This window comes from Lepus europaeus, chromosome 12 (assembly GCF_033115175.1).
Source record: "Lepus europaeus isolate LE1 chromosome 12, mLepTim1.pri, whole genome shotgun sequence".
Classification (NCBI taxonomy): Eukaryota; Metazoa; Chordata; class Mammalia; order Lagomorpha; family Leporidae; genus Lepus; species Lepus europaeus.
This window is the reverse complement of record NC_084838.1, coordinates 79,487,834-79,502,828: the sequence shown is the minus strand read 5'-3', so window position 1 is coordinate 79,502,828 and position 14,995 is coordinate 79,487,834. Positions and strand designations below refer to the sequence as shown.

The window sequence follows — 14,995 nt, the reverse complement described above, 5'->3', positions numbered from 1 at the left end:
ACTCAGTCTCAAAAATAAGTATCATGTATTTAGATCCCAGGAGGCTCTTCCGAGCCTGAAGGAAAATACCTTCCTGCTCTGTGTTGTAATTCTGACAGTTAAAAAAAATACACACACACAAAACATTTAACATGGTACATCCTGTCTATAATTTGGCTTTGGCTTTCATTTTTAGACTGCTTTGGAATCTTTGATTGTATTTTGATTTTAACTGATTTGAGCTTTTCCTGACATCCTATTGAACCATAACTTCCCTCTATGATAGCTCTTCATTTTGCCTTAATGCTCACTGGATGGTGTGGGTTTTCAAGTAATTTTTTCATAGGGAGAATATTTTCCCAGCCTTTGTATATCTGAGAATTTTGTTGACTTCCCACATGCAGGAAAATTTGTCTAGACAAAATATTCTTGACTAACAACCACATCGCCTCTAAATTCTTCCTTGCCTTTTGGTATTTTGTGGGATAAGAAAAACATTTGAAAGTAAACTTGCTTTTAATTGTTTTGTTGATAATTGGCTTTTCCTCCATGTGCTTTAGGAAGTATTTTTTTCTTTTTGGAATTCTTCCAATTAAAATATTTTGCCACAACATATTCGTGTTCACGATTTAGTGGAGAGCAGGCAAAGCAGTTTCTACAGTTAGCTCTTAAATTCAGCAGTCCATCAGGGCTCAGACTGCTGTTTCTGTTCCATGTGTTCTGGGTCCTCCATCAGAGAGCCCTCTGGGTTGGTGCTAGGCTTTCTGCCCTCCCCATGGGTCATCTGCAAACACTTGGTCGACTTTGTTCTCCATGTCACTGACTTGATTTTCTGCAACAGTAATTCTATTTCTTATAGTTTCCTATATGATTTGTCATTTTTAAATTATGATTAAGATAGCATAAAATGCACAGAACTTTATTCAGTTTCATGAATATGAGCAATAATATATAGATTTAGCAACCTCTAAAGAGCAGGATATCAAACTTTTCCATCACTTCAGCAAGTTGTCTCATGGCCTTTTCCAGTTGATCATCTACTTTCTACTTAGTTAACTATTTAGGCTTCAGGCATATGAAATGAGAGAGAGCATGCCATTTTTCACATAGATTTTTTTTAACTTAGAAAAATAATTTTTGAGATTTATCCATATTTTGCATATATCAGTAATGTATTTTCTTTCTTTCTCTTCCTTCCTTCCCCCTTCCCTCCACTCTGTGCCACCCCCTTTCCTCCCTCCCTCCCTCCCTCCCTCCCTCCCTTCCTTCCTTCCTTTTTCCCTTCCTATTGCTGAGTAGTATTCCATTATATGAATGTACAACAGTTTGCTTATACATCCTCCTACTGACAACTATTTGGATTGGTCCCCAGTAGTTTGGGACTATTATGAATAAAACTCTAGAAATATTCTTGTACAACTCCTTTGGCAAACATATATGTTCATTTCTTTAGGGTAGACACCTAAGAATGGCATTGTTGGGTCCTATGTAGATCTATATTTTTTATGTTTTTATAAAACTTAAAGAAAAAAAAGAAAGGAAGGAAAGAGAGAGATTGAGGGAAGGAGAGAAATATGGTTATCTTAGAACTGTACTATGAGGGGTTAACATGTCATGACGTAATGGGTTAAGCCACTGCCTGCAACGCTGGCTTCCCATATGGGCACCAGTTTTGGCTGCTCTACTTCCAATCCAGCTCCTTGCCAGTGTGCCTGGGAAAGCAGTGGAAGACAGCTCAAGTGCTTCGGGCCCTGTACCCATGTGGGAGACCCTGATAAAGCTCCTGGCTCTGGCTTCGGCCTGGCCCATCCCTGATCATTACAGCCACTTGGGGAGTGAACCAGTGGATGGAAGACTGCTGTCTCTACCTCTACCTCTCTCTGTAGCTCTGCCTTTCAAATAAGTTAAAAAAAAAAAAAAAAAAAAAGGAAATACAGGAAACTGCTTCTCCTTGTATCAATAAAAATTTTTAAAAGAAAACTAATTTTCAATATCCTCCAAAAGGAAAATTTTACTGAGCTACAGAGTTCAGAATAAAAAAAAAAAAATAACAGTTCTTCAATGCTTGTATTATTTATTATCTTTCCAGCAGTGTACAAGAGTCTATATGTCTTTTACCCTGATTTTTTTTTTCAGTTTTTTCTTTCATTTATAAAATTTCTATTTCCATCATAATTTTGGGTCTCTCCATAGTGCCATGTCTTTTTGTACTCCAAGGATGATGGGAATGTTCTGAACCTTTCTTCTGTATTCTACAGTACATTATTTGAGATGTTTGCTCACACTGCTACTCTTTTTGATTTTTCTGTCTTTTGTTTTGCAATGTTTTTGGTAAGTTTCATGTGGGTTTCTCCTACTTCATACCAGAGTGGGTCAAGATCTGCCCACATTTGTTGAAGACAAGGAAAATAAAGTGCTCTTGGACCAGCTATGAATCCATAGTACGAGGTTAAATACTCATTTTAAGTTCACAAATGAAGGGAAAATTGATAAATACAAGTCATGTTTGGGAATAGCAGGGCATAGGGCAGCTGCTATATTGAAAACTATAAAAAATGAAACAGAAACAGAAAAAAAGAAAAAGAAAAAATGAAAGAGCATTCTATAAATTAATACGCTTATATGTCATATGTGATCAAACATTTAGTCAACACACCAATCTTGCTCTTTTCTTCTTAGGCCAATCTTATCAACTGGTACTATGTACCAGGCACTGTACTAACCACTTTGCACGTATTTTCTCTTAACACAAGCCTGTAAGCTAACTATTGTAATGCTGCTGTTATTGTCATAGCAGTAATCAGAAAACGAAGCCTTAAAAAAAATTCAGTGATTTTCTCAAGGTCTTACGATTAATGAGTAATAGCTAGAGATTTTTCTTTAGGAGAGTGTTATATAATCCAAAATCAAGAATTGGAAATTATGTAATGAATTTAAACCATGGAGACCAAAATCCTAGAAAATTTGAAAATAATATTAACCAGTTTTTAATGTCAAATTTATCATATTAGCTGATTACAGTATGTCCATTTTATTTTCTTATCCTGCAACACTTCTCTGTAAAGCTAAAGAAACTGGTTTCCTACTCTGGCCTCAGAATCAGCCCTTAAGGCATTCAGATCTGGCTGAAGAGCCCATGAGAGTATTGTAGGCATGGAAAGCCAAGATACCATGGAAAAGAAAAAAAAAAGAAGACCTAAATGAAAGATCTCTGTTAGTGAGATCCCAGTGGAAAGTACGGGGCCATCAAAGAAGGAGGTACCTTTCTCTGAAGGGAGGAGAGAATTTCCACTTTGACTATGACCCTATCGGAATATGACCAAAGTCAGCGAACTCTAAAGGCTTCTATAGCCCTGGCAACTCATGGCTAGAGCCTAGGGAGATTACTGACGCCATGAACAGGAGTGTCAAATTGTTAAGTCAGCAACAGGAGTCACTGTGTACTTACATCCCATGTGGGATCTGTCCTTAATGTGTTGTCTAATGTGCAGTGATGCTATAACTAGTACTGAAACAGTATTTTTACACTTTGTGTTTCTGTGTGGGTACAAACTGATGAGATCTTTACTAATTATATACTGAATCGACCTTCTGTATATAAAGATAATTGGAAATGAAAAAAAAAAAAAAAAAAAAAAACCCTGGTGTTAAATTGGAAATTGCATAGAAAATTAATTAATTTTTAAAAAAAAATATTATGTAGGATCTCTGTCTTTAATGTGCTGTACACTGTTATTTAATGCTATAACTAGTACTCCAACAGTATTTTTTTCATTTTGTGTTGCGATATGGGGGCAAACTGTTGAAATCTTTACCTAATATATACTAAACTGATCTTCTGTATATAAAGAGAATTGAAAATGAATCTTCATGTGAATGGAAGGGGAGAGGGAGCGGGAAAGGGGAGGGTTGTGGGTGGGAGGGAAGTTATGGGAGGGGGGAAGCCATTGTAACCCATAAGCTGTACTTTGGAAATTTGTATTCATTAAATGAAAGTTTAATAAATGAAAAAAAAAAAAAGAAACTGGTTTCCTGCCTTAACACCTATGATGTATCAAGATATTACCACATTCTCAATGATTCCAGATTTTAAATTAGATTTTCAAAAATCTTACTCACTTTGATTCATGTAAAACTGAGTAAAAACCCTCCAACATAACATAACTTTTTAAAACATTAATGAAAGTATTATATATATTATTGTATTTCTTATAATTTATACTTTGGAATAAAATGTGTCATTGTGACATTCTGAGAGTTATTTCAGAAAATTATCAAAGTCGTGTGTGTCAGGAGACACACCATCTAGTGCTCTTAAATATCAGGAAGACAAATGCACCAAGAACAGAAAAGAAGCTCTCATGACCTAAGCCCATTAAAAAAAAAAAAATTCAGCTCCATCACACACAGTAATAAAAAGAAAGGCTCACAGGAGACGCCTGGACATTTGACTCACACTTGCTTCAAAGCGAGCAATGCCACGCACATCCAGGGAAGACAGTTACAATGGACCATGAAGAAAGGAGGCAACACTAATTCATCAGCCACCTAGGACGTCCTTCAGCCTAGCAAACATCAACTGCCCATGGGATCGCAGAGTCTCATTTGGCTAAACACTGTCTGAAAGCAAAGCCACTTCTTAGCATCTCTCAGAGTTCTCGATGCTAGCACAGATTTGATTTGTGATCACTTTGGCAAGGTCAAATAATTCTTTTCTGAAACAGTATTTTTGATGACAAAATTACTGAAAACGTACAAATCTAAACCATTAAAACCTAGCCGGAAGGATAAAACAAAAGGAGTAACAATCAAGGGCTTTTTCAAAACAAACTCTCCTACAGTTTAGAAGGAATGATCTTTTCCAACATATGAGCATTAACAAGGGATCATGGCTTTCAGGTGGTTAGTCCTATGAACACTTCTCCCTTTGCATATCATCTCTTACTGCTTGCAACAGCACTATTTTGTTTATTACCTATAATGAAGACTCACTACCAGGTAACAAAACTGTTTCCTAAAAAAGCCTAGAACCTGCACATGGGTCACATTAAGAAATGGATGCACACATTGACAACTTTGCAGGAATTCCAAAAGGTGGACCACTGACCTGTTCCCAGCCCTATCTTCACTTCATGTTTCAGGACTTCGAGCACATTTAGAAAGCCACTGCTGAGCCTGTGGAGAAAGGAGATGTCAGAATGAGGAGATCCATGTGCTTCTATCAAAAGAAGGGCACCAGCGGGGCCACTGTTGTGGCACAGTAGGTAATGCTGCAGCCTGCAACACTGGCATCCCATATGCATGCCAGTTCGTGTCCTGGCTGTTCCACTTCTGACCCATCTCCCTGCTAATGGCCGGGGAAAAGCAGCAGAAGATGGGCCAAGTGTTTGGGCTCCTGCCAGCCACATGGGGACCTGGAAGATGCTCCTGGCTTTGGCCTGACCTACCAGTGGCCACTGTGGCTATCTGGGGACTGAATCAGTGAACGGAAAATCTCTCTTTGTCTTTCCTTCTCCCTGTAACTCTGACTTTAAAAATTTTTTTTTTTTAAAAGAGAAGGGCACTAGTAACAATGAAAATTATATTTCCTATCTCATCAGCTCCAATACCAACACAAACATCGAATCAGACCATCCAAGACTTGGGAATAAAACTGATCATAAAAATTGTAATCCTTGGCCCACGTTTGTCTCAGGAGGCTACAATGGAGCAGGAGCCAGAAGGGAAAGCATGGTATCATTTGGATAGAAAAATAAATGAGCAATTAAACCTTGCAATTTGCATAAGAGCCTTATTTGGCTTGAACAGCTTTTAAACCAATCCATCCTTTGGTATTAGGAAGTGGAAATTATAAAGCATTGTCTTTCCTCCATATTTGGAATAATCTGTTATCCTAAATGACCAGTGATTTGTGTTAAGAAAAATCATCCTAAAAGTATGGCACTTTGGGCTCAGAAGCAGGTCTCTCTGACCTGCATATCCTCCCATTCCTGTTCCCATTCCTCCTCCTTGCCCTAAACCCTGCACCTCAAGGCAAGCCATAAAAACTAGAATTTCTCTTCCCAAGGCAGCTCATAGACATCAGAACCCCTCATTGGTACCAAAGCAAGACATAAAGCCCAAAGATATATACTGATATCCCCCTGCCTTTCTTCCCTAGAGCTGGCCATAAACAAATTCTGGGACCTAACTTGTCTGAGAGGAAAGCCCAAGACTCCCATTTCAGAAGGGATACCCAGAGGGTACAAATGCTACATGGAAAGGCCAAGAGAATTCAGGACAGAAAGGCCTTACAGGGTGCCCTTACTCAGTCTATCAACAATAGATTTCATCCTTTGTCCAGTTACATTTCTACATGGTCGTCCAAGCTTCATCGAAACTCAGCATACAAATAGGGAGATATCTCTTTTCTCTGTGTCTTTGTTCTAAAGCCTCCCTTGCATGTAAAACTTTAATCAAATAAATTCATTATGCCTTTTTCTTATTAATCTATCTTTTGTTCTAGAGGACTGGTCATGATTCTTGTGATAGGCGAGGAAAGATATCACTCCTTTCCTTGACTACACTTGCAAAATCAAAGATGAGGGTACACCTAGAACAGCGGGTGCAGGCTGGTGGATTAGGACCTGACAGTTCAAGGACTGCTTCTGAGACCAGCAGTGACCAGGACAGACGCCTCCTAGGCTGAATTCCAAATCTCACGACCCTAAGCTTGATGGCTGTGCTGCCTGTCTAAAAAGACAAAGGAAAACTAACTTGGATTTTAGAAGTCCAAGAAGATGCAAAGGTCAAAGAGGTTTGCTCCAAGACACAAACAACTATAATTTCCAAAACCCCAATACACAAACAGTAAATCTCTGAATGCTAGTCAAGAAACACAAGCAGTGACCACTTTAACAGATATGTGTTCGTAAGAAATTTAACTTCTAGGATGTGAGTAAAGCCGCCACCTGCTGTGCCATCATCCCATATGGGTGCTGGTTCCAGTGCTATGGCCTGGGAAAGCAGTAGAAGATGGCCCAAGTTCTTGGGCCCCTGAACTTAAGTGGGAGAACCAAGAACCTCCTGGCTCCTGGCTTTGGATCAGTGTAGCTCTGGCTGTTGCAGCCATCTGGGGAGTGAACGAGTGGATGGAAGACCTCTCTCTCTTTCTCTCTGCCTCTCTGTAACTCAGTCTTTTAAATAAATAAATAAATAAATCTTTTAAAAAAAGAAATTTAACTTCCAACCTCAATTTGCAACTGGATTAGATTTTTTTAAAAAGATTTATCTGTTCATTTGAAAGGCAAAGTTACAGAGAGGCGGAGAGAAAGAGAGAGAGAGAGAGAGAGGTGTCTTCCATCTGCTAGTTCACTCTCCAGATGACTGCAATGGCTGGAGCTGTGCTGAACCAAAGGCAGGAGCCAGGAGCTTCCTCCGGGTCTCCCATGTGGGTGTAGGGGCCCAAGGACTTGGACCATCTTCCACTGCTTTCCCAGGCCATAGCAGAGAGCTGGATCGAAAAGTGCAGCAGCAGGGACCCATATGTGATGCTGGCACTGCAGGCAGCGGCTTTACCCACTGTGTCACAGCACTGGCTCCCTGGATTAGATTTTAATTTAGAGAATGCTGTACAACTCACCCAAGAGATAGTAAGTCCTCTTTGGATAAAGTAGAACATACTTAGGATTGCTAAGCTATATGTAGGCAGAATTCCCTGTCCTGTGTGATCATTTTATATCTGAAAACTCAGAGCTTCTGGGGACTCTAAAAATACCCAGAAATACATCACAGTGGCTCTAGATGCCCTTCCCATGCTCCCGCTGACATGCAACTTTGTGAATCGCCAAGTCCCTGACTTTGGGCCCACAGGCTGCTCAAGCCTTCTCTGCCCTTCTTTGAGGAGGGCCAGAAGTTCCAGGGAATCAGGGCTTCTGCTTCCCCAGCAGCCTCCACTACAAACTGATGAGTGTTGGGGTATAACCACCCCAGCCCCCTTGTTCCTTGGGCAGGGTAACATTGAGGTCTGTCTTGTACACTGGCTTCCTCAGTTGTTCAGAAGGGGTGGACTCCTGGAGCACACAGTAGCAACACGTGAGTCTTAATTAATTTCCTCCCCTTCTTTGTCTTGCTTCCCTTAAGATACTTTCTGTGACTTCTTCCCAGATAACGCCTTGTGTAAGCACAGGTGTTTTTTTTTTTTTTTAAATTTTTGACAGGCAGAGTGGACAGTGAGAGAGAGAGACAGAGAGAAAGGTCTTCCTTTTTGCCGTTGGTTCACCCTCCAATGGCCACCGCGGCTGGCGCGCTGCGGCCGGTGCACCGCGCTGATCCGATGGCAGGAGCCAGGTGCTTCTCCTGGTCTCCCATGGGGTGCAGGGCCCAAGCACTTGGGCCATCCTCCACTGCCTTCCCTGGCCACAGCAGAGAGCTGGCCTGGAAGAGGGGCAACCGGGACAGGATCGGTGCCCCGACCGGGACTAGAACCCGGTGTGCCGGCGCCGCAAGGCGGAGGATTAGCCTAGTGAGCCGCGGCGCCGGCCTGTAAGCACAGGTTTTTAACCTAGCATCCAGGGACTGGCTCCATAGGATCTATGAATTTTCTGATATTAAATACAATGTGTTATATTGACGGGCTTGTCTTCTACAGATTACAGGCCATAATTTTCATCTGATACAATTATAGATCCATAAATTAAAAACTGAACCATAAATTTAAAAGCTTTTGTATTCATGGAAATAACATTAGGACTCCCCTATGGGAGCTGGCACCCCATCAGATCTAGCAGTGTGAGATAAGTCATGGGGCACTGGCTTCTAAAACAGCACTGTACTTCCTTCCAACACCAGAGCACAATCACAAGAGCCAGTACCTTCTTCCTGGAACATCTGGCTGCCACAAACATTCTTTCAGTCCTTGTCCATAGTTATGAATGTTATTTGTTTTAGACCCTTTCTGGTATATTTCTTATTGTCCTTTATTTTGTGCAAACTCACAGATTTGGGGGGATATGGTGCTCTTCAAATACATACTCTGCAAAGAATGTCTTTTTTTAAAATGCTTTTATTTTCTCCATGACATCACAAAATTCTATGTAGTTCCAATCAATAACCTTCAGGCAGACAACTAGATATAGGTGACTAGGAAGGGACCACAAAACCCTCTTTTGGGTGTGAAACCAAGACCTTGCTCTCTGCCAGGACCCACCCAAGACTGTTCACTTTGCAGTTTAACGTGTGGCTGAAGTATCCTGATATAATGAGAATTAAGCCAAACAGAAGTGTCTAGCCTATAACCAAATGCACAGAGGGCCCAAAGATATGCTGCTCTCAGATATCAATCAAAAATGCCCATCATGGGCATCATGGTCATGTCACCAGTCAATACTGCTTATACCTTAGGGATTAAAAGCCTTAAACGAGGAAGAAAGTGTGCTATGTGGTTTCTTGACTAGCCTGTTCCTCCCTCAGGACGTACCTTAATAAGCTTTGCTTTACTATCCCTATTTCATATCTTTGAACTATAATTCATTACTCTCTTGGTGAAAAAGGACCTAGGGGGCCGGCGCTGTGGCTCAATAGGCTAATCCTCCACCTTGCGGCGCCGGCACACCGGGTTCTAGTCCCGGTCGGGGCGCCGGATTCTGTCCTGGTTGCCCCTCTTCCAGGCCAGCTCTCTGCTGTGGCCAGGGAGTGCAGTGGAGGATGGTCCAAGTGCTTGGGCCCTGCACCCCATGGGAGACCAGGAGAAGCACCTGGCTCCTGCCATCGGATCAGCGCGGTGCACCGGCCGCAGCGCGCCAGCCGCGGTGGCCATTGGAGGGTGAACCAACAGCAAAAAGGAAGACCTTTCTCTCTGTCTCTCTCTCTCTCTCATTGTCCACTCTGCCTGTCAAAAAAAAACTAAAAAAAAAAAAAAAAAAAAAGAAAAACGACCTAGGGAAACCGGCCACTTCTGGTGTTAATAAGTATAAAAGAGAAACCCTGGAAAAAATGCCTCTGAAAATAGAGGTATCTGGCAGTTAATCTGCAATAAAAAACATTCACAATCAACCAAACAATTATTGCCTACTTACGATAAATTAGAATTGGGACAATGTGAGATTGATGCTCCTCGTTCGCTGAATGTGTTGAGTTCCTCTGGAGAGAGGTAGCAGCCATGCGCCATCACTGTCTAGAGAGAAGAGCATCCGACATGGGGTTTACCACTTACAAACAGTTAAGCTCATATTTGCAACGAGATATCCCAGAAAGATAAAAGGTGTGACTTGGCTATCACCATCTTTACAAGACCATTCATGGTGAGCTGTATGAACAAGATTTCTGGGTGCAAGTTATATATCAGAAAAGTCTTTTAAAAACATCATTTTACCAAAGTCTCAATAAATTTGTGTATTTTGCTTTTCTTCTTTCTGTTGCTCCATAAAATAATGAAGCTTAGTGTAGGTATTTCTACAGCATAGGATATCCTTTTAGTTTGAAGATCTTGTGAATCTGTCAAGTTTACTTTCTTTTCTGAATCTGCATGGTGACCTCTTGGTGGGGTTGTGCTTATTCTCATTCTAATTACAATTTTCTAGTAAGCTTCTCTTTTCAGTATACATGGAAGATATGACAGTGAACCTGTCAAGAGTTGTTCTTTATTCTTGCTCCTACTTTTAACAGAATAGGCAACAATGGTCTTGACATATACAACACAATAAATCCAAGTTTACATTTTCATGAAAATTAGTAAGTATAAGATTGTATTACCATTAGTTCAGAAGGTAAAGCTGATCCAATAGAGCACGCACTGCATGCATATGAAAGGCTGCTAAATTTTTAATCTTGATAACATTTCTGGGTTTTCTTGAATAAGACTTTACCCTTTATAAATACCCTTTCCCTCAATACAAAGCCTGTATCTAAATACCTTTCTCTTTTGGGAATAAAACTTTCCCAACTTTTGCACAAATAAAATTAACACACAAATTGAAGGTTAATATATTAATTATATGGAAATATATGTATACAGAGATGAAAATTACGATGTACCATTTACAGGATTCATGCGGAGTATTAACCTTTCAAATCAGCTACATTAATATTTCCATTCACATAGTCCCTAAGAAATTTTTGCTGTAGTGAACTTTCCATGCACTATGTACATTTCATTGAAGACCAAGGGCAAAGGGTACATTATAGTAATGAGGTCTCTATTCACTCACATTAATTTTAATCAATTATAAAAGTAATACATATTCACTTTCAGCACTCTCAGCATATTCAGAATAAAAATAGAGTTCTGCTTTCTCCCTTAGGAAGAGTCATTTTCAATATTCAATTTGTGTTTTCCAGAATACTTTTTCCTAAGTGAGCATGCCCTATACATATATATACACACACATTAAACAATACTGCACAAATAATTATGTAAATACATTTCTTCAGAACTTAGATATAATGGTTTAAATTTTCTGAATGACTTTTGTGTTTTTTAAATCCTTTGGAAATGAATCTTTATAGTCTTTGAGTGTCACATTCACTAATAAATAGGGTGCACTTAAAAAAATACTGCACACTCTTCTGGTAAGCATGCTACACCTCATTCTTTGTGAATGCTGGGTACAATTCTAATTGTATATGCTGTATAATTTAACTAATTTCCTATGGATGGTATTTTTCTTATGTAAATAACAGCTCTACTCACATTCCTTATAGAATGGATCCTTAGAAATGTATCTGCTGACTCAAGGGGATGCCCATTCACATGGTACTGTCAAAATGTTCTTGGGCTGAAGGACATTCCCGCCCTCAATGGAGCCTTCAGGCTTAGTGACTGGGATGAAACTTAAGTACAGTACTAAGGACACTGACACAAACACACATGCACACACTCACACACTTACCCTGGGAGGATACACACACACAAAGACACACACACTCTGGGCTATTTTCTACTTTGAGAAATGCATGTAATGTCATAGAATCTGAAGATTATTACTGAAATTTAAAAATTAGGTATATATGCCCTGTTTTATATAGATTATATAATCATATACAATTTACCTTATTTGTCAAAAGTTTGTTTTTATCATACACATCTGTGTAGTTTTTATAACTGGGGTATAAATTTTTCACAGCTTCAATTTCATCACGATTTTCACTGATGTGGCTCTGCAAGAAAAGAAATAATGGAACTCAATTCAGGTGTCCCACATGGTTGCAAAGACCCAAGTACTTGAGCCATAGTCTGCTACTTCCCAAGGTGTGCATTAGCAGGAAGCCATAATCAGAAGCTGAGCAAACACTCCAACCCACTCTGATTGGGAAGCGAGCATCCCAGTGGTGTCCTAACTAGGACACTAAGCACCCACCCCCACATCTATTGTGTGGGGTGTGTGTGTGTGTGTGTGCGTATCACTTAAGAATAATCATACTTATCCCTTGCCTAAACAAAAACTTTTCAAGTCAATTGGTATGAGTATATATTATGGGAAACAATGCATGAACAAAAGAATACTTCTAAGAACTTCAATGCCATTTTTCTCTCTCCATAAGATAGAATACTCTTATGCATAGACAAATAAATAAAAAAAAAACAGTAATATTCTAAAAAACAGGTGATCCACTGAAACAATGAGCTCTATTCTAGACCACTGATGAAATGCATGCACTCAGGAAGAGAAAGGACGCCTAGATGACTCATCTCCTGTTGATAAATATGGGTAAATACACAGAGATCCACACCTATCTGCCTCGCAAGTGTAGACTTGATTTTGCTGTGTGTGCTTTCTATTGTATTTTTCATATATTTTTAATTTTTTATTTCATTTTTTGAGGGACAAAAGTATCCTATTTCCAAAGTACAAACATTTTTTAAGTTTTGAATTTGATCTCCAGGAGAGAATTCAAATTTCATAGACCAAAGGGGAAACATAATAATGAGGAGTATTAGAATAGTTAATGAGCCCTAAGCTTTAAAAACCACCTCTATAACATAGTGAAGAATCAATGTGTTGCTTTTGTCTCAGCTTGCCTGTTCATATAAGATAGCCAGCTCTTAGGAGGAGAAATTTAATACACTGTGCAATTAAGCTTAGGTGGGGGAAGGGGAGCTCCCAATTTTAACCCAGCTGTAAGCTTTAAATTTTTTTATTCCTAAATTGCAACGATTTAATGACAAAGTAAGATGTACTTTTTTGTTCCTAATTTTAAATTAAGAAACTCAGAACAAAGAGGCTTTTAAATGCATTCCTGTAAGGTGGAAATTAGAGTTTTTTGTTTTTCAAATAATAGCTGGTTCCTCTCAGAATGAAGATATGAAGTACCAAGAAAGTAATAAATTAAAGAGAAATGGGAAAAGAGATATATTAGGTGTATACTACAGATAAATTGTTGGGGCCGGCGTTGTGGAGCAGCGGGTTAACGCCCTGGCCTGAAGTGCCGGCATCCCATATGGGTGCCGGTTCTAGTCCCGGCTGCTCCTCTTCCAATCAAGCTCTCTGCTATAGCCTGGGAAAGCAGTGGAAGATGGCCCAAGTCCTTGGGCCCCTGCACCCACGTGGGAGACCCGGAGGAGGCTCCTGGCTCCTGGCTTTGGATCGGCACAGCTCCGGCCGTAGCGGTCATCTGGGGAGTAAACCATCAGATGGAAGACCTCTCTCTCCCTGCCTTTCCCCTCTCTGTGTAACTCTGACTTTCAAATAAATAAATAAATCTTAAAAAAAATAAACTGTCAATAGTATTATTACTTATGAAGATGCCTTCATCTCTTAAAGATTGATCAGAGAACATTGAAGGTAAAAGGAACTTCAGATTTTTAATCTGCAAAACTGAAGAACTGAATTAGGTGACATTTTTAAGGGCCTTCCAGTCCTGTAATACCATGTCAGAGATCTCAGTAGAATAATTAGACATTACTCAGCAGAAGACTTGGAGATTATGATTTAGGGTACAGAGAAACATTGTAGGTCTAGATACAGACACAAACAAAGCATTATACCCACCTGAATGTGCAAATCATGGGTCTTAGCGATATTGCCAAGTTCAACCAACAAAGTCTCAGAGCAGGAAAGGGAAAAACGTGGTGTCACTATGGGCTTCACTCTAGGATACTGGAGATAACCAAAAACAGTTGATAATGAAACTATGGATATCATGAATGTGTAGCATATCCCAAAATGCATTTCACATAGCAGGATGGTTTGGAGGGGCAACCCCTATTCTAAAATCAGCAGAAATGCCGGATTTCATGGAAGCAGCTCACAGCTGAGAATAAGGGAGAGTATATCTTACAACACTAAGTTCCACCAAAGAAGCAGTCCCAAGTGACAGATACTCCTCTCTCTACATCAAAGCTTATATGAAGCCTAGACTGAGCGGCCTATATGAAGAGACTTGGAAGCAGAGGAGAAGTTTAAAGGAGAATGCTGGGGCGGTCAGAAGGGAGGGGTGGCCTGCTCCCCTTTCTGCATCTCGTGGAGGTACTGGCACGGGCTGAGAATTACGTCATTGCAGAATCAGATCTGTGTCACCTTCAGTGGGTAGCCAGGCAGGAGAGGAGGACTCATGGAGGGGTGGTGAGCATAAGGAACTACAAAATTCCACTAAGTCTTCCCACATGAGATGCAAAGACTTCTGAGGTTTAGTGTGTTTTTGTTCAGACCTCAGAAGGGAGGGAAAGGGTCAGCAATGCTACTCTAAGAGATTATGTAATGCAGTCACAGTCCAGCCTGCTGGGGGTGGAGGCAGGGAAGAGCACTGCCCCCATGGGTTCCCCAAAAGGGCACTGCAAACGGGAAGACCTTGCCATGAGCCTGCGGGATTCTGATGAACTGTACGAATGTAGACCAGGGCAGCCAGTCACTGGCCTGGATATCAGCGCTGGGCACTGCCTGCGTTTCAGACCAGATCACAGGGCAGCAGCTCAAGGAGCAGAGCCATGGGTGAGGCAGCCACCCAACAGTCCTACAGCTTTCAGACTCCACATCCATGCAGACTTCTCCCCTTGCCCCAGAGACAGTCTTGGGATTTAAAAGGTCCTAGTGGAGAGGGA

General features: G+C 40.5%; 1 protein-coding gene across 4 annotated transcripts in view; it reads right to left on the bottom strand.

Moving 5' to 3' along the window:
* The window catches only part of GDA (guanine deaminase), a 295,068-nt gene that overhangs the window by 19,253 nt on the left and 260,820 nt on the right, over positions 1-14,995 (bottom strand). For all 4 annotated transcript variants that reach the window (XM_062208407.1, XM_062208409.1, XM_062208410.1 and 1 more), the window contains 4 exons: positions 13,947-14,054; positions 12,007-12,114; positions 10,035-10,132; positions 5,087-5,154 (listed from right to left, as the gene is read on the bottom strand). In XM_062208407.1, the coding sequence (XP_062064391.1) occupies positions 5,087-5,154; positions 10,035-10,132; positions 12,007-12,114; positions 13,947-14,054 (382 nt within the window). The remainder of the gene's footprint in view (positions 1-5,086; positions 5,155-10,034; positions 10,133-12,006; positions 12,115-13,946; positions 14,055-14,995) is intronic.